Source organism: Phascolarctos cinereus, unplaced genomic scaffold, assembly GCF_003287225.1.
Source record: "Phascolarctos cinereus isolate Bilbo 61053 unplaced genomic scaffold, phaCin_HiC Scaffold_3;HRSCAF=262, whole genome shotgun sequence".
Lineage (NCBI taxonomy): Eukaryota > Metazoa > Chordata > Mammalia > Diprotodontia > Phascolarctidae > Phascolarctos > Phascolarctos cinereus.
Window position 1 is genome coordinate 237,547,661 of NW_027555736.1, and position 19,254 is coordinate 237,566,914.

General features: G+C 36.2%; 1 protein-coding gene and 1 pseudogene across 1 annotated transcript in view; one reads left to right on the forward strand and one right to left on the reverse strand.

Annotated features, from left to right (window-relative positions):
* The window catches only part of KIAA0586 (KIAA0586 ortholog), a 117,778-nt gene that overhangs the window by 39,524 nt on the left and 59,000 nt on the right, over window positions 1-19,254 (forward strand). Inside the window, 8 exon segments of the mRNA XM_078151515.1 lie at window positions 77-297; window positions 723-795; window positions 3,727-3,975; window positions 7,516-7,690; window positions 9,697-9,891; window positions 16,484-16,671; window positions 17,674-17,781; window positions 19,146-19,226. Of these exon segments, the coding sequence (XP_078007641.1) occupies window positions 77-297; window positions 723-795; window positions 3,727-3,975; window positions 7,516-7,690; window positions 9,697-9,891; window positions 16,484-16,671; window positions 17,674-17,781; window positions 19,146-19,226 (1,290 nt within the window).
* On the reverse strand, window positions 18,287-18,906 carry LOC110208420 (ATP synthase peripheral stalk subunit OSCP, mitochondrial pseudogene; annotated as a pseudogene).

Here is a 19,254-nt window from a genome sequence, read left to right on the forward strand (position 1 = left end):
AAAGGTGTACACAAAAGTGTACAAGGTTTTATATATTCAGTCAAGCATTTATTTGTATATTCATTTTTTATTGTAGCCAGAAGAGTCTTTGAGCGCCTTTAGAGCTGATGATCTTCCACGTAGTCCAGTCCATCCTAAGTCAACCAAAACAGCAAGATCTATTTTGAAAGATGCTGAAAAAATTTTAAGAGGAGTGCAAAATAATAAAAAAGTTCTTGAAGAAAACCTGGAAGCTATTATTCATGCAAAAGATGGAGCTGCCATGTATTCCTTTATTAATGCCCTGGCTACTAACCGGTAATAAAGTTGTTGATACCCTATTCCTCTGCACCTCTTAGGTTCTCAATGAATCTATCAATTCTGCAGGCTTTGTCATATTTTCAAGCAGTTGGATTGTACCACCTATGTTTTTCCTTGATGGTCAGAGGAGGTTTCCTAGTCCTTATTAAGATGTAAAGCTTATAAAAGACATGGAATTAGTAGTTTGCAAATGGACATACTATTTTATTAATTTTACTGATGAAGCCAGAATGTGGTTTTGTTTTTCATTAATAAGTTACTTTATCTTTGTTACATACTTGCTCTTATATTAGCATGTTTTTCAATTATTTTTTCTTCATACATTTTGGGAAGGAAAATTAATAGTATCACTTTTCTCTTGTAGATGGGAAGACTGGACAGCAAGCACCAATCTAATGGAAACTATCTTTTCTTTCCTTTAGAGACATGTTGGAGAAATTTCGTATTAGAAAGACAGTGGATGAATGGATTAAAATAATCACTCAGGAAATTCAGGTATGGTTAGGAAAAGCTTGAGGAATAAATGAGTTTTTTTTTTTGAGGATGGCATTGATCTCAACTTGAAGCGGGTAAATACATTTGTTTTGTAATTGTTTCTGTTATGTACCTGATACCATGACATTATCTCTACCATTACTTTATTCCTAATAGTAACAAGCGTACTTTGCAATTGTAGTTGTCCTTTTATTTGGAAAATTTTATGATGGTTTTATAATGGAAAAGGAATTGAATAATTAAGATAATTAAAGTATTTAAAAACAAAAATAACTTTAAAAACTGAGCCTTTTAAACCTTGTTTTAAGAAAATGTATTTATGATGCCATTATGAAGTATTTGAAACAGTGTGGTATTACTAGTGTCAGAACTCCCAACTATTCTGAAAACTCAATATGATAAATTAGATAATCTTTCTGAATCTTTGTTTCCTGAGTGATTAAATTAAATAATCTCCAGACTTCCTTCTAGTCCTTAAATTCTATGAATTCTTAAAAGTATCTGTAAAATGAAACTTAGTCTAATGTTGACTTGAATGTGGTCTGTAGCATCTCCCAGTGACCCATTGGCACTTGATGCTACTCAGCATCTGTTCTAAATCTTTTCTTCTCTCTTCTCTTCACATCCTGCCTATTCCCTCACTGCCAGCCGTTATAACTATCTATTCATCAGAAGGTTTGAGTTCATTCATCAGGAACGCCTTCATGTGTCCTCTAGACAGTCTTAAAAACTTATCAGGATTGGCATCTGTTCTCTTCTCCTTTTCTCTGGTTACTAAGGCTAACTCCTTTATCTCTGTTTTTGATCCTCTCCTGTATTCTCCAGGATCTTGTCCCAGATCCTGGTCCTTGATAAATGTTCATTAGTTGATTGTATTTCTCTCTTATTTGTCTTCAGTCTCTCCCCCTCCACTGGCTTCTTCCTTTCACTTATAAACATGCTGTTTTCCTTACTACTAAAAATGCTTTCCTTTGGCCTTTTGGTCCCATTTCTCTCCCCCTTTTCATAGCCAAATTTCTTTTCTTTTTTTCTTTTCTTTTCTTTTCTTTTCTTTTCTTTTCTTTTCTTTTTTTTTTTTTTTTGCTAGGCAGTGGGGTTAAGTGACTTGCCCAGGGTCACACAGCTAGTAAGTGTTATGTGTCTGAGGCTGGATTTGAACTCAGGTCCTCCTGAATCCCAGGGCTGGTGCTATATCCACTGCACCACCTAGCTGCCCCTCATAGCCAAATTTCTGGTAAAGGTTGTCTATACTCAGTACTTTAAGTTTTTCACTGCTTACTTCTTTAATCCTTTTAAATCTGATTTGTGTCCCTAGGACTATACTGAAACTGCTCTCCCAAAGGTAACCATTGACCTTATAATTGAAATTCTGTAGTCTTTATCCTCCTTGGCTTCTTTGCAACATGCAGGATTGTTGAGCACCCTTTTCTTTTAGATAATCTGTTTTTTCTTGGCTTGAGAGAGAGCAAATCCTTTACTGCTCCTTCTTGATCACTTGCTTGACCTTTTCTCTGTATCTTATCTCTTGATCTTATCTCTTGTATCTCCAGCTAGCTGTAGTACATCATCGGCTGAAGTCTACCAGCATCTTGAATTCATGTGTCCAAAATGGAGGGCCCCCCCCCCCCATATCTGTTCTTTCTGACTTCACTGTTTCTTATAGTGGTACTACAGTTGACTCAGTCTCTCGTGTTTGAAATCAGGATGTTATCTTTGATGCTTTCCTTTATTTTACCTTTCATATACAAATGGATAGATACTATATCCTGCTGATTCTGCCTTCCCAACATCTCATAAATTCATCTGCTCTTTATTCTCACTGCCACCATCTCAGTGTATAACACATTTTCATCTTGTTTATCACTATTACCTCTTAATAGATTTTCCTCTTCTTTCTCCCCATTCCAAACAATCCTTCATATTTCTGTCAGACTGATCTTTCTTATCAAATCAGATATATGGCTATCTGGTCATACTTCTTTTCAGATATCTTCAGTGGCTTCTATTGCCTACCAGAGTCAAACTCCTTTGCTAGACATTCAAGGCCTTCATAGTCTGGCCAAACTGAGCATGCCAGTACATTAGTCAGTGGCACATCTCACCCTGTTGCCGATTCGTGGAATATCCTTCCTTCCTCTGTTGGCTTATTAAATTCCTACACATTTCCTAAAACTTCACTCAAAATCTTATTACCTTCTTTATGAAACTTTGTTTGTCTCTTTTCTTTTGGACCTCTTAGATCACTTGCAGCTCTTCAATGTGCTTTTTTTAATAGATAAATTTCATTTTGATATAGTAATCACATCTTAGTAAGTACCACATACACCATTAGTATCTCCCATTAAAAAAAGGTAAGCAAAGATATCTAGTAACAAGATTTTGATCTACAACACATGTAACTTCTTATACTTCTGGTTTACAGTTTCTTAACAGAAAGGAAAGGAGCCTTAATATTTGCCAGCTGGAATCAACATTGACTTTGATATTTGATGTGGTTTATATTGTCTTTTAGAACTGTCCTAATTTACATTCTCTTAGTCACTGTGTATCTTGTCCTGTTTTTGCTCTCGATCAATTCAAGCAACTCTTCTCATGTTTTGTGATGAACATTTTTGGTGTTATTTTGTATTACTGCTCTCTGTGTCTCATCCTCATACTAGACTGTAGGCCCCGTGAGAACAGAGACCAGGTTGTATCTAAACTTTTATCACCAGTGCCCTGAAAAAGTAGATACTTAGTAAGTATAAAGTGTAAATTAAAATAAAATTTATAAATAATTGACTAGTTGTTTCATTATATAATTATTTAGTTTTGAAAACAAAGATTTGTTAACTTATATCATTAATACAGGAAGAAATATTATTTTAAAACAAAATTTTAGATTTTACCATTTTAAAATTGTTTGGCTGGTTTTTTTTTGTTTGTTTTTAGGATGAATTGGCAAGAAAAGATTATGAACATAAGAAATTTGATAAGAATCGAAGGTCAAGTTTCACCAAAAAAGCCTTAAATAACCAACATCAAAAAACGAGCAGAGAAATTAAAACTAGTGCTGAAGATAAAACTATAAATAGATTTGTGTTTCCAGCAAAACATCTCCATAAGCAGTTAGAAGAGAGTTATAGAAGTACATATCTAAAGAACATTTGTGCTTCAAATTTAGATAAAGACAGAAAAGAGGTAAGACCATAGTAGTTTCTGTGACTAATCATATTTGATTTCTACAACTTTTGTTAATATTGTTTAATATTGAATAGTTGTTTTTCAGAACATAAAACTTGTCTCTGAGATTTCATAATCTTAAGTCAGCAGCATCTATATTTTTTTAGCATATTTATAATTTTTAAAATATATTCCTTATTTTTTGTGCTTTTGCTAATTTAGCTAAGCTATAAATCCAGATACAGTAGGAACTTTTTTATTTTGTCTCCCCCTTGTCCTTGAGTCCTTTATATACCCTCAAGATTTCAAAGAATATTAATTACAGAGGAAGAACTTTTATTTGAGAAAAAAATTACTGGTTTTACCTCAAAGTACTTTGCTTCTCTTAAAGTAATGACTGAAAAGTAAAGAGAAATTGTATACATTGGGTGAGACAGTAGAAGGTAAAATTTTGAAATTTGAGAAAGTCCATCAAGGTTTTTGTATAAATTTATGTAAATTTTTTAAAAAAATGCTCTATAATAGAGAATCCTTAATGTATGTGTTCATACCCTTCCTGGTTGTGAACAGTGATACTATAAATAACATATGCCAAAAGATGTGAATGCTGATAAACATATGAGAAATTGTAGTCATTAATTTAATTTATTGCTTTTTTGCTTGTACTTGATTTTTTTGTTTGTTGAATATTGATGCACCTTTTGTATGTTTGTCTATTAAATGATGAAAACAATTACAGACCAAGTTGTATAATGATCAGATAAACTGTTATTGTCAGAGCTTGCGTTTTGTACTAAATTTTTTGCTATTTTCTCATGGAAAACAACCACGTTGAGCAGATTTTAAAAATGTTATGTGTGTGCTATGTGCAAAGCACTGGGCTGTGTGCTAAAAATGCAAAGGTGAGAAATACAATGGTCCTTGATATCCAGGAGCTTGTTCTGCTGGCCTTGGGAAGATACAGTGTCTGCCCAGTAAGCATAATGCTTGGCAAAAGTTCAGGGGAGGGAGTGGGAAGATGCGGACAGAATACCGTAGGAAAGTTATTTAAGGTGTGATGGATCTTAATTTGGGAAGAAGATTGGTGAAGACCGAAGGCATGGCACCTGAGCTGAGCCTTGAAGGAATAAGAGGATTCAGAATGCAGAAACAAGGCAGTGAGATGACATTGGGGGAATGAGGGACGATCTCAGCAAATGTGTAGAGTGAGGTGATGGCACAGGAGATTCACAGAAGAGCTAGGAGACCAGTTTTGTTTGGAATAAGAACTGTATAAAGGAGAATAACTTAAAATAAGGCCAGAAAAGTAGGTTAGAGCTAGACTGGGGGTCCTAAATGCTAGGTCCTATGGACTTCATATTTCATCCGATAGGAAGGAGGAAGGAAGGAAATAAGTAAACATTTATTAAATGCCTTCTATGTGCCAGGTGTTGGCCTAAGTGCTTTACCAATATGATTTAATTGTCACAGCAACCCTGGGAGGTAGGTGCTATTATTTTCTCCATTTTACCATTGAGAAAACTGAGGTATACAGAGGTTAAGTGACTTGCCTAGGGTCAGTTAGTCAGTAAACATTAAGTGCCTACTATGTACTAGGCACTGTTCTAGGCTCTGGGAATGCAAAAAGAGGCAAAGACGGTCCTTGTCCTCGAGGAGCCCACAATCTGATGGAAGAGACAACAAGCAAACGAGTACGTACAAACAGGTTACATGTATGCATGCGTGTGTATGTTTGTGTGTGCATGTGTGTGTGTGTGTATACACATACACACATATGCATGAATATACACACACACACACATACACACATGCATGCATGTACATCTCTACGTACATACAGGATAAACAGGAAATAATTAAAAGAGCAATAGCACTCGAATTTAGAGGGGTTGGAAAAGGCTTCCTGCAGAAGATAATATCTCAGTTGTAACTTCAGGAAGCCACTAAGTGGAGATGAGGAGGAAGAGCAATCCAGGAATGGGGAATAGCCAGAGAAAATGCTTGGAGCTGAGAGATGGAGTGTCTTGTTTGTGAAAGAGTCCACTGTCACTGGATTGGAGAGTATGTGGCATAGAGTAAGGTGTAAAAGAATAGAAAGTAGGAGGCGGCTAGGTTATGAAGGGTTTTTTTTTTTGAGGCAGTCAGGGTTAAGTGACTTGCCCAGGGTCACACAGCTACTAAGTGTCAAGTGGCTGAGGCCAGATTTGAACTCAAGTCCTCCTCACTCTAGGGCTGGAGCTCTATCTACTGCACCACCTAACTGCCATGGCTTTTTTTTTTAAATTTGTATTTGAAATTGTACATTCTCTCCCTCCCTCTACCCCTTCCTCCACTCAATGAGAGGACAAGAAATATGATATCTGGTATACATATGAAATCATGCAATACGTTTTCATGTTAGCTATATAAAAGGCTTGAACACCAAACAGGATTTTTTTGTATTTTATCCTGGAGGCAATAATAAACCTGGAATTTATCAAATGAGGGGAGGAGTGTGGCATGGTAGAGCCTACATTTTAGGAAAATCACTTTAGTGACTGAATGGTAGATGGATTGGAGTGCAGAGAGATTTGAGCCAGGTAGACCCACCAGCAGGCTATTGCAGTAGTCTGGGAGTGAAGTGATGAGGGCCTGCACCAAACTGATATCAATGCCAGAGGAGAGAACGGGGCGTATGTGAGAGATGCTGCAAGGGTGAAAGCAGCAGGCCTTGGCAACAGAGTCGATGAAAGATAATGAGAAGTTGAAGATGATAGCTAGATTGCAAGTCTGAGAGACTGGGAGGATTGTGTTGCCCTTGTCAGTAATAGGAAAATTAGGAGATGCAGAGGGTTTAGGGGGAAAGTTAATGAGTTCCGTTTTGGACATGATGCGTTTAAGATGTTTGCTGGACATCCTGTTGGAGATATCTGGAAGGCAGTTGGAGATGTGACATTGGAAGTCAGCAGAAAAACTTTGGAGTAGGATGGGTAGATTTGAGAATCATTAGCTTATAGATGGTAATTAAATCCATGGGAGCTGATGAGATCAAAATGGCCCATATTTTTATTACCAGAAGTCTTCTAATATTTTAAAGCTGCAAGTCATGGGACACAGCATTCTCTGACGAACTGAAAATGAGTATCACATTGGCAATTCCTTTGGTAGGTATGAGCATGCTGCGTTATATAACAAATAAGGAACTTTGAAGAAGAATAGTAAATAAAGGATATCATCTGAGAAATAGAAGATTAAAAGAAAATGGGCTGGTTATGTGGTGAGAATTAGGTACAAAAGGTGGGTAGCATGAATGTTTTACTACTATCTTGAAATGTCAACAGAAAGTGAATAAGGCCCCCTTGATACTGACTGGACCTTCTATGGCAAACGTGAGGGGATGGACATGATTATAGGTGGGGTTGCAAACTCCGTCATTGGTGGGAGCATTCAAACTGATGAGACAATAAATCTGTTTCAGTATTTGAATAATATTTTATATAAATAGACTTTACTTGAAAAAAATGAAAGTGCAATTTTAGATATTCATTTCTGAGCAAGTAATTTTGGTTTTGAATGCAGGGACATCTAAAGGCAATCAAAGTGGCACAAAGTAGTGACTACTTGTTACAGATTTACGGAAAACCAGTTTATCAAGGTCATCGCAGCACTCTTAAAAAAGGTCCATATCTTAGATTTAATTCACCATCTGCCAAATCCAAACCGCAGAGACCTAAAGTAATAGAACAAGTTAAAGGTAAGGAAATTAAAAAAAACAAACCAAATACTGGTTTTAATTTGCATAGTTTTATGTGGAACACTGCTCTAAAGTGAGAGAATATGGTTTTAAATCCTGCCTTTGATGTTTATTGCCTTTCTGATGTTGGACAGATCAGTTACTGTCTTTGGACCTCAGTTTCATCATCTGTAAAATGAGAGTGTTACAGGATGGCATATGAGGTCTATTTCAGTGCCAGAGCTATAATCTTTTGTGGAGTGGGTTCCTTTGTGACTTTTTTCTGTTTTCATATGTAAACATTCTTGATTTTCATTAGGATTCATCAGTCATTAGGATGACTGAATGGACTGTAGCTGTCCTGGTTCTTTTAAGATGCCTAATAGGATGGTGGGGGCAGTTGTGGAGAAAGAAGCCAAAGCCTAGAGGCTTCATGGAATTATTATCAAAACTGTATTAATGAAGTGGAATCTGAGCCACTAGTTATGACCTAAGAAAGGGGCATAGTAATTATAGCAATTCATTGTATAGACCAAATATTGGACATTATCAGGAAAATTATTCAGAATGAAATAGAAAATAGTATCCTACTTTTGTGCAAAATGAGGGTGTGTCCATAGGCTTCAGTGAAATATAGAAATATATTTCTATCTCTCATCATATTAAAATACACTGACTTTTTCAATGAGAGTGTTGCTATCAATTAAAAATGGTATCAGGTGCTTTTCCTCCTTTATGTGTAATAATGGATCGTAACAGTTTTCTAGATTAGAAAAATTACCTTGTGATACTTTGTGTATAAATACTTTGATTAGTATTCTGCCAAGTAGATAGTTATAAATGGAAAAATTCTTTAATATTGTGTTTCAATGAGACAGTCTTAAAGAAAAATGTTTTAACTAATAATTTTAATTATTTTAGTATGTTTTAACATCGAGGTGAAAGGAAATACAACAGTTATTTCTCTTTCCCCTCTCCCATATTTTTCCTCAACATCGCCCACACCACTTTTCTGTGCCTTAAATAAAAGTGATCCTTCCCCCTGAAGTAGAGCCACAGTAAGGGAAATATTAATTTTCAGGAAATTATGTTATACCCTCATGATAACAATAGAGGCAGTTTGTTATATTTTATATGTATAAGGATTTGTTTAAAAATATCAGTGTTTGGATAGCTGTGGGATCAAAAATTTACCCATAAATAATTGCAATAAGCTAGTACAATTCAGAACAATGTCATAGGTAAAAGACAGATCATAGGAGATGAGAACTGTGTCCAGTTTTATATTTAAGCTTTTGAATTTTCTGAAGAATTATAAGCAATTATTTTAAAAATTATTTTCCTAAGTGTATTCCAGATTAGGTTACTGACATCAAGACTCCTATATTCAGGAATATTCATAACAAAATTGTTTGTGATAAAAATCTCCAAATAAAATATTCCTAACGATTAGGAAGTGACCAAACACAATAATGGTAGATAGATACAGTGGAATGTGACCGTACCATTAAGAACAACAAATATGGAGAATTCTGAGAAGCATGGTATGAAATGAGGTAAAAAGAGATGACATCTTATGCAAATAATATCAACATGGAATGACTGCAAGTACTAGTCAGATACCTGTTCAACATTAGTACCATGTTGTCTAAGTTAAAAGTCACATTGCTCCTTTTGATTAACAGTTGACAAACTCAGTTTTTGAATATATACTTTGCCAAGAGTGTTTGGACATATGTTTGGAGGATATGTTATAATAAATCAAAAACCGAAACTTAAAAATCATATTTTTGATGAGCCTTTATTAAATTTTCTTTCTAGATGTTGTCTTCAATGTTACATAGAATAAGGATGTGTAGGTTTTTATTTTTAGTAATCCTTTATCAGTTTATATTGTGGTTACATGGTCTGTTTATGTATTGATCACTTTATTTTGTCTTGAGGAAAGGGAAACTTTTGAATTAACAGCTTAGTATATTTTAGTGGTCATAACATTATATGATGTTTTCCATTGATGCTCATTGCAGGTACTAAGGTAAGGTCAACAAGAACACAAACTGAGTTGGAGAAAACCAGATCAGTGGGGACAGATTCAAGAAAGCCACGCTCCTTTTCTTTACCTTCTCACCAGGAACAGCAATATTTGTTCAGCCCGAGCCGAGAAGTGCCTTCTGTTTCAGGAACACTTGAAGGTCATCTTATTCCAATGGCAATTCTTTTAGGTAAGAACAAATAAGAATAACAGGATATATTTTATTTTTTCCCAATTGAATGTAAAAAATTTTAAACATTCGTTTTTTAAAATTTTGAGTTCCAAATTCTCTCCCTCCCTCCCTTCTTAAAGAAAAACTTGAAAAAAAAAAGACAGTGAAAAATACTATGCTTCGATCTGCATTCAAACTCTATCATTTTTCCTTCTCTTGAGGTGTGGATAGCAATTTTCATCATGAGTCCTTTGGAATTGTTTTGGATCATTGTATTTGGATCAAGTCATGCACAATGGATCATTGTACAATATTGCTGTTACTGTATATACAGTGTTCTCCTAGTACTGCTCACTTCACTCTGCATGAGTTCATGTAAATCTTAGGTTTTTCTGAAATCATCCTACTCATCATTTCTTATAGCACAATAGTATTCCATCACAACCCTATTCCACAACTTGTTCAGCTACTCCCCAGTTGATGGGCACCACCTTAATTTCTACTTCTTTGTCACCGCAAAAAGAGCTGCTATAAATATTCTGTACAAATAGGTCCTTTTCCTTTTTTTTTTTTTAAATTTTGGAATACAGACCTAGTAGTGGTATTGCTGGGTAAAAGGGTATGCACAGGCACAGATTTGTACTCCTTTGGGCATAGTTCCAAATTCCTCTCTAGATTTGTCCACAGTTCCACCAGTAGTATTCTCTTGATCTCATCAAATTGTTCTCCAGAATGGTTAGATCAGTTCACAATTTCACCAACAGTGCATTTTCCTGTTTTGTTGTATTAGCCAGTCTGATAGGTGTGAGGTGGTCCCTCAGAATTGTTTTAATTTGCATTTCTCTAATCAGTAGTGAGTTAGAGCATTTTTTCATATGACTATAGATAGCTTTGACTTCTTCATCTGAAAACTGCCTGTTCATGTGCTTTGTTGTTTTAGTAATTGGGGAATGACTTGTATTCTTATAAACTTGACTCAATTCTCTATATGAGATCTTTCTTGCTGACCTAAGTTGTCTTGTGCTGCAGAGTTGTTTCGTCCTTTTCTTGGTTCTGCTACTCCAGAATTAATTTTGAGGTGTTATTTTAATGTTTGCAGGGAAATTTGAGAGCACTCAGGCAAGTCACTGCCTTTTTTCTGCTATCTTGGCCCCGCCCCTCAGGACATGTTTTAAATCAAATATGAACTTTAAGTCTTAACAGCCACCACCAGCAGCAGTGCATATAAATAGATTTTCTTCCACCACTAGATGTCAGCACAGTTGATTTTTATAGCAAAATGAATATTTTTGATGTTGGCAAGAATAAAGAATGACATTATTTATTCTGACCGGTTTTTTTTTGGCCAGTTTTTTAGTGAATGAAGTTCTTATATTTTAGACACTATGATTTGAATCATAATATATCCAAATCTGTATAACAAGTTTTGTTATAATGGGTTCTATTATGTTGGCATTTCAAGTGGGCAAAGGGGGCATTTCCAAAACAACTGTATTGTGAATATAATATGCACTTTTTTGCTTATATCTCTTACTTATTCTTTTCCTTCCTCTACAATACTGTATTTCACTGCATAATCATCACCACTGCGTAATCGTCGCCACCACATAATCATCGTCCTGTTCTTTTCAGTCTAAAAATTGATTTATAACCTTTCATAGCGTAATCATTGCATGGTATAATTCTGTTTGTCTTGCTGCTTAAACGGTAAATGGAAAGCAATATATTCACCAGTGGCATATGGGTATACATTTATTTCTTGCGCATTGTGAGCCTAGAATTCACAGAACACGCACATTGTCAGTATTCAATTTTAACATGTATTCACAAATGTTCTATACATCCTAATCTTGCACTAAAGACAGTTTAGTAATAAATGATTTTTAAGTAACACTGGCACGTTTTAAAGAAGCTTCACCTAATAGTCACACCTTACTTTTTTGCAAAAAAATTTGTTATAAATTCTACAACAGTTTTGTGGTGAAATACAGTGCCTTCTCCTCTAATGTCCATCTGTAGATTCTGCCTATTTATTAAAGTCTAGCTTATATGTTACCTCTTCCATGAAACTTTATCTAATCAACTCAGCCAGAATGTGATTTTTCTGAATTTATCTTCTGCTTTTATGTACCTTTTTTTCCCCCAGGTTGGATTTTCAACTTATATTTTTATCTTTTGTTTCTATGTCACCTATATTTCCCAAGTGTATCCTTTCCTCTTTCTACTTTTGTTATTACATTTGCCATTTATTGTCTTTTTTGTCTGTTTATCATATTTTCCCTACTAGATTGTGTGTGGTGGGAAAAGAATTCTTTACCGATATCTAAAATATGCCTCACTGACTTTTGCATTTATGTTATTGCTTTATGTTCTTTATGCTGACAATAGATTGATCAGTACCATTATTATCTTTTGGATCTGTTGATCTAACTCTCTGATAGGGGCCCAAATTAGGTTTTGTGTGGTCTCAAAGTCAAGTTCACCTTATTGCAAAATGGAAATGGCAAAGGTAGCAGTCTTCCTGATCCCAGGCTAGGCTTGAACAATCACATCGTAATCCTTGATTCAAGGAACAGTTTCACGTTGCTGGATGGCAGATGGCTTCTCAGAACTGTAGTCATATATATCACTAAAAATAGATTCTGAGAGGCTCATATCATCACCTCTTATCCCAGTCTAATTCCAGTTACTCATTGAATTTTACTAGCCATCTAGTCTAACCCATTCCTTACCAAAGAACCACCGCCTACGGACCCTGCCTCACCTAGCATCCCCCACAAATGGTTCTACGGCCTTTCTGCTTAAAAATCTCCAATGAAGGGAAGCCTATTACTTCCGGAAGTAGCCTGTTCCACTTTTGTGTAGCTCTAATGTTAGGAAGGTTTTTCTTTGTATAAATAAAGTAATTAAGGAATATGATTTATTGAATGAGTAGTGATACGGATATATTTTTTATTGTGTACTGTGCCACAAAGCAAGGACATAATGAGGAAATTGGAGTTTGGGAAACAGAAGTGGCATTTTCTAATTGAAAATTCACAGGAAATTGATAGCTCTGCAGGTTGTTCAGAAAGGATTCCACAAAATTATTTTGCTTCTAATTTTTTTGTCTGGGGGTTAATTTCAATGCTTCTATCCAGAGAATCTGAAAATAATCGTTGTATCATACTTTAGTCACTATTTCTTAATGAGAATTCTTGCAATATCAGTGACAGTAACATTCCACTGAGCAGAATGCTTTGTTGCTGCTTCTCTTGCTTTGTTGCTGAATCATTTGAATATAGTTGAGTTTATTATTCTCCACCCTTCTTTCCATTATGGTTTTTTGTGATTGAAGATAATAGGAGGTAGGGTATTCATCCAGGTATTTTATTATGTTAACTTCAGCTAGTAGCTCTGAAGATTCAGATGGCTATGCAAGTGTGAGCTGAAATACTAGCTTTTCCCAGGGAATGCTTCATCCTACATCTCTAAGGCACATTTCTCTTTCTTAAAATCCTCATGTTGCTCTTCTTTTCCTCCACACTTCCCTTCCAGGCTCAAGCACCAGTCTGGCTTAGCCTCTGTTATTGTTTATCTCTCATTATAATGTCTCTGGCATAATCCTGCCACATACACAATTCAGACTTCAGTTGGGAGGAGGTCCTTATCTGTTTTCTTTGTAACATGTTTTCATCACATATTGGTGACTTAGTTCATTCTTTGCTAATCTTTGCTTATAGTCATCTCCTCTCTAATCTTTAATCTCTTCAATTTACTGTCTCATTTAACTCTACTATCCCTTTAAGCTACTGTCCAATATCTTTCTTCTCTTTCACTACTAAACTCCTAGAAAATACTTGTACCTTCACTTACTCACTTTCACTACTAATGCTTGCCCAGTCAGCATATCCAGCTACATTTTCTCTCCAGTTTCTTTTTTTTAATTAATTATTTTTTAAAAAAGTTTTCAGCATTCACTTCCATAAGCTTTTGAGTTTTAACTTTTCTACCCTTCCCTCCTTTCTCTCTCCCCTCCCAATATGACATGCAATCTGATACAGGCTCTACATATACATTCATATTAAACATATTTTCACATCGGTCATGTTGTAAAGAAGAATTAGAACCAGTGGGAGGAACCACAGGAAAGAAGAAACAAAACAACAAAAAAGAGGAAAATGGTATGCTTTGATCTGCATTCAGACTCTGTAGTTCTTTCTCTGGATGTGGATGGCAATTTCCAGCATGATCTTTTGGAGCTGTCTTAGATTCTTGTGTTGCTGTGAAGAGCCAAGTCTATCAAAGTCAGTCATCTCCTGATGTGGCTGTTACTGTGTACAGTGTTTTCCTGGTTCTGCTCACTTCACTCAGCATCAGTTCATATGAGTCTTTCCAGGTTTTTCTGAAGTCCACCTACTCATCATTTCTTATAGCACAATAGTATTTCATTACATTCATATACTGCAACTTGTTCAGCCATTTCCCAGTTGATGGGCAGCCCCTCAATTTCCATTTCTTTGCCACCACAAAAAAAGCTTCTATAAATATTTTTGTACATGTGGGTCCTTTTGCTAATTTTATGATCTCTTTGGAATGCAGACTTGGGAATGGTATTGTTGGGTCAAAGGATATGCACCATTTTATAGCCCTTTGGGCATAATTCCAAATTGTTTTCCAGAATGGTTGAATCAGTTCACAACTCCACCAACAATGTATTAGTGTTCCAATTTTCCTACATCTTCTCCCAACATTTATCATTTTCCTGTTTTGTCATGTTAGCCAATCTCATAGGTGTGATGTGGTACCTCAGAGTTGTTTTGACTCGCATATCTCTAATCAGTAGTGATTTAGAGCATTTTTTATATGATTATAGCTTTAATTTCTTCATCTGAAAACTGCCTGTTCATATCCTTTGACTGTTTATCAGTTGGGGTTCTCTCCAGTTTCAAAACACTGCCTGCCTCCTAACTATGTCAAACTGCATGTTCCATATGTATCTCAGAGGCAACATGCCTAAAACAGAATTTATTATCTTTTTCCAAAACATACTTTTCTTTATTCTTTCCCTGTTTTCCTCTAGGGCACCATCCTTCCAGTCATGCAGATTTACAGCCTTGGAATCTTTAGAAACTTTTCACTTCCCCTTGCCCCACATATTCAGTTATCTAATTTTGGTGATTCTACTCCCATCATCTACATTTCTCGTAACTGTCTCATCCTCTCCACTTGCAATAGCTGGACTCTAGTTCAGGCCCTTTTCACATCTCTCCTGGAGCACAATCCTAGCCCTGGAATTGGTCTTCTTGCTCCAAGCCCTCCCCAACCCATTTAGATGCACAAATCCTAACTCTGTCCTTCTAAAGTACGGGTCTGACCAAATTATTCCTCTGCTCAGTAAACACAAATATAACCTGCTTTATTTGGCACTGAAAGCCCTTCATAATCTGGTTCAAGCCTGCTATTGCAGACTGTAAAAAATTATCCACTTCTTAGACTATGGTTCTCCGAACTAGTCTATTTGCTGTTCCTCACACACGACCTTATGTTGTCTCTGTCTCTGTGTCGTGGAAGGACACGTGGTCCTTCTGTGGCCAAAATGTACTTTGTCATCATCTCCACCAGCCTCTTTCGGTGTTTAGGATTACATTCACACCACCTTCATGAACTGTTTCCTGATTCTCTCTAGTGTCAGAGCCTCCTCGCCTCAGCCCCACTTCCGAATTCCCTTCTGGTTACTTTGTATGTATTTGTTTTGTGTTGCCTTATGTGTGTGCGTGTTTCTTCGGATAGAGATCAGGGGCAGTTTCATTTTTGGCTTTGTACCTTCAGCACCTGTACCTGGACACATAGAAAACACTTAATAAATGCTTTTAGATTGACTTTGTTTCTGCTGGTTTGGCATTCCTATGATATTTACATTTTTAAAAAATTAGCATCTTTAATTTTGTATCACCATCATTTCTGACTCTATCTCTTTGTCTTCTTATTTCTGGAAAGCTACCCCCTTGTAACAGAAATTTTAAAACAGTGAATGGTGTGTGTGTGTGTTGAGAAGCAGTTATGACAAAACTAGTTGTCACATAAACCAACCAAATGTGATATATGATATGCATTGTATGAGGGTGCATTTTCTCAACTGTTACCCTAGTAATTACGGAGTGTTCAGTTTCCTTTTTTTTCTTTTGAGTTATGTGATTTTTATTGTGTCTCTTGTTTTCTTTAATTCTATATGACTTTGTATCTCTCTTCTCATACTTCTCTGAATTCTTAATGTTCACTATTCCCTAAGGCATAGTAATATTCCATTACCTTAATATAACAAAATTTGTATAGCCATTCTCTGAACAGTCATCTATTTTGTTTCCAATTCTTTGCTTCCTTTGTGATCTTTGGAGACCCTCTGATGCTTGATAAATGCTCTTGTATTTGTTCTCTCTCCCATTTCCTTTATATTCTTGAGATACCATGATTATAGTAATGTATTTAGAAAATAAAACTAGCAGATTTATTGTAGATATTAAAGATTATGAAGTACCTTTACTTCCTGGGTGCCTAAACCAGCCTCTTTCAGTGCTTCACTTTCCCCTAGCCAATTTCCATAATTTAATTTCTTTTTAAACTTATTTAGGACAGACCCAAAGCAATAGTGATTCTGTGCCACCTGCTGAAGTAATTATAGAAAAACCACACCTTGTAACAGTAACTACTTCTATTCCTCCGTCCACTCAAACTAAACAAACTGGACCAAAGAAACCCAACACAGCAGTTATAGAGATGACATCAGAAAAAAAGGATCCTCCTCAGCTTACTATACAGGTATAAAAATGATAAAATGAAGAGAGAAACGTTTTAACTAAATGTCATATTAGTTTTTCATGGATTACTGTGTTGTTGAGAAACATTGTTCTTTAATGATGAGAATTCCTTAGTAATGTGAGATAAATGTCGCATTCGTGTGTGAAAGTACTATTGGCCTGCGTGAAAAAGACACGTGCTTTGTGTTTGTTTTTCTAATAATTGTGATGGCTTCACCGCTTTCATGAACATACACTTTGCATCCCTCTTCTGCCCAATAGCTTGCATTCGTGAGATGCAGAAATTGCACTCCAGCCTGAACAGTCATGAGAACGGAGTGTAGTCTAAGTTATTTAATCCATATCAGATTAAAGGGGCAGCCATGGCTTTATTTACATTATAAGCACCTGAGCCTCCCCACCACATAATAACTTTTGTCTTTGTGTTGCTAGTTTTTTAAGGATGTATGTTTCTTTTCTTTTCTTTTCTTTTCTTTTTTTTTGGCTGGGCAGTGGGGTTAAGTGACTTGCCCAGGGTCACACAGCTAGTAAGTGTTATGGGTCTGAGGCTGGATTTGAACTCAGGTCCTCCTGAATCTAGGGCCAGTGCTCTATCCACTGTGCTACCTAGCTGCCCCCATGTATGTTTCTTTTAAAAGGCAACTTTTTTCATTGATTTAATTACTTAAATGCCTATTGAGCATTTATGAGGCACACAGTGTTGTGAAAGCTATGGGGCTAGGTGGACATGGTGGATCATAGAAGGCGTATGAGACAGAGTTCTTTTCCACAGGGTTTCTGCTTCTAGCTCTTATGAAACCAAGAGCCTAAGTTGCCAGAGTTCAACCTTGGTCATTGTACCACATGTAGAAAAGAAAGGGCTCAGACTGTACACCTGTTTTGTTATCAGGTGATAGACTGTTGCCAACATAGACACCTACGTCTAAATTGTGAATGGAAAGTATCTTCATATATGGTGCTGGTTTTCCATTTCATTTTCTATTTTATTTTCTATTTATTTTAGGTATTACCCAATTTAGATATTGATAGCCTTCCAAATGAAAGCACGGATGAAAACCAAACTTCCGCCAGTTTCATAGAAGCATCTCATCCCCCACAGACATGGATACAGGTATCCTCCAGAGTTTTAACACATTCTGAAGCATGTGGCCTGTAGATGTTAACTAATGCTGATCCATATAAAGCTTCCTTTCCCTAAGATAAGTTGAATAAATAAAGGCAAAGAAGGTGTTAGCAAACATGGATTCAAACTATTATGTGAATTTAGACGTTGGGTAGAGCTGGGGGAGGGGTAGGGAGAGGCCAGTAGGCAATAAAGTTTAAAGGCTGATGGGCTTTGAAAAAAATACAATATTTGCATTTAGGTGTTTTATAAGGACATGTTTTTCTTGATTTTGGCCAGTGGTCATTCCGAGATTATTCTTTGGGACTGGTTTTACTTTATTCTTGTGGTTCTTGTATGTTAAGATTGGTTCTTGCACAAGGCAATGTAGGAGGAATGGAAACTTTCATTCATTTATTTATTTATTTTTTAATTTTCCAAGTACTTTATTGTTTACACAATTTTTAGAAGTTTCATTGATGAGTTGTGGAAAAATGTTATTTTCAAACAGCTTCCTTCATAATCCTGCTTAGTTTCTGGATCTTGGTTCTTGCTGACATATCAACATTCCTGCCATGATTGAAGGGTCAGTTTTAACCTCCATTTTCAGGACTTGGCCCTTCCTTAGGAAGCTGTTCAGGACAGTTTTTAATTCTGAAGGAGTTGCATCATCTAAAGCAGATGCAGTTGTAACTGAGCACTGTACTTTTCCACGATGCACACTCATCATGGTAGAAAATGCTGAAATGACTCCTGGGGTATTGTTTAAGTGACCATTTTCAGCAAGCAATTTCATGAGGTTGGTTGTGATGGGGGAAAACTTCTCTTTTGCTATTATGTCACTTAGGGTTTTTATCTTAATAGAACGCTTTATATGAGGATTCATAATAGAGTCAATCATTTTGGGATCCTTCAAAAGTTTTGTTACTCTGAGTAACTCCTTTTCTACCACATCCAGTTTATTCTGCTTAGATGCAGCAGAATAAAGAGCAGTGGCATATCGACCTTCTAGACCATACACTTGAACTGGAGGCCTGACGAGTTTAGCAAATGGTCTGCTCACTGAAATGGTGAAGTGGCGTACCTGCCGGAGCATCCCGGACGCACCGGGCGCCTCCATCTTCTCCTGTGGTCGCTGTCTGAAACTTTTTTAATACATTTTATAGTAATTTTGGCCTTTGTGACAATGAGTTTAAGCAGTGGGATGAAATTAACTTATTCCAGGGATGTAGTTTTACTTCGAACTAAGGATGAAATGGAAGAGGTAGATCAAAGAGACCAAAAGATTAGAAAAAGCCAAAGGAGATGTGAGCAGAAGTAATAGTTGTCAGGTTGGTAGGAGGCCTTATGAAATAACATTGAATATCTTTTAGGATCCAGAATTTACCCAGCCTGACGAAGATGACCCCAAGTTTCCAGGATCCAACTTTGATGAAGTAATTGATGTTATACAGGTAAAAATGGGAACTCCATGTGATTCAG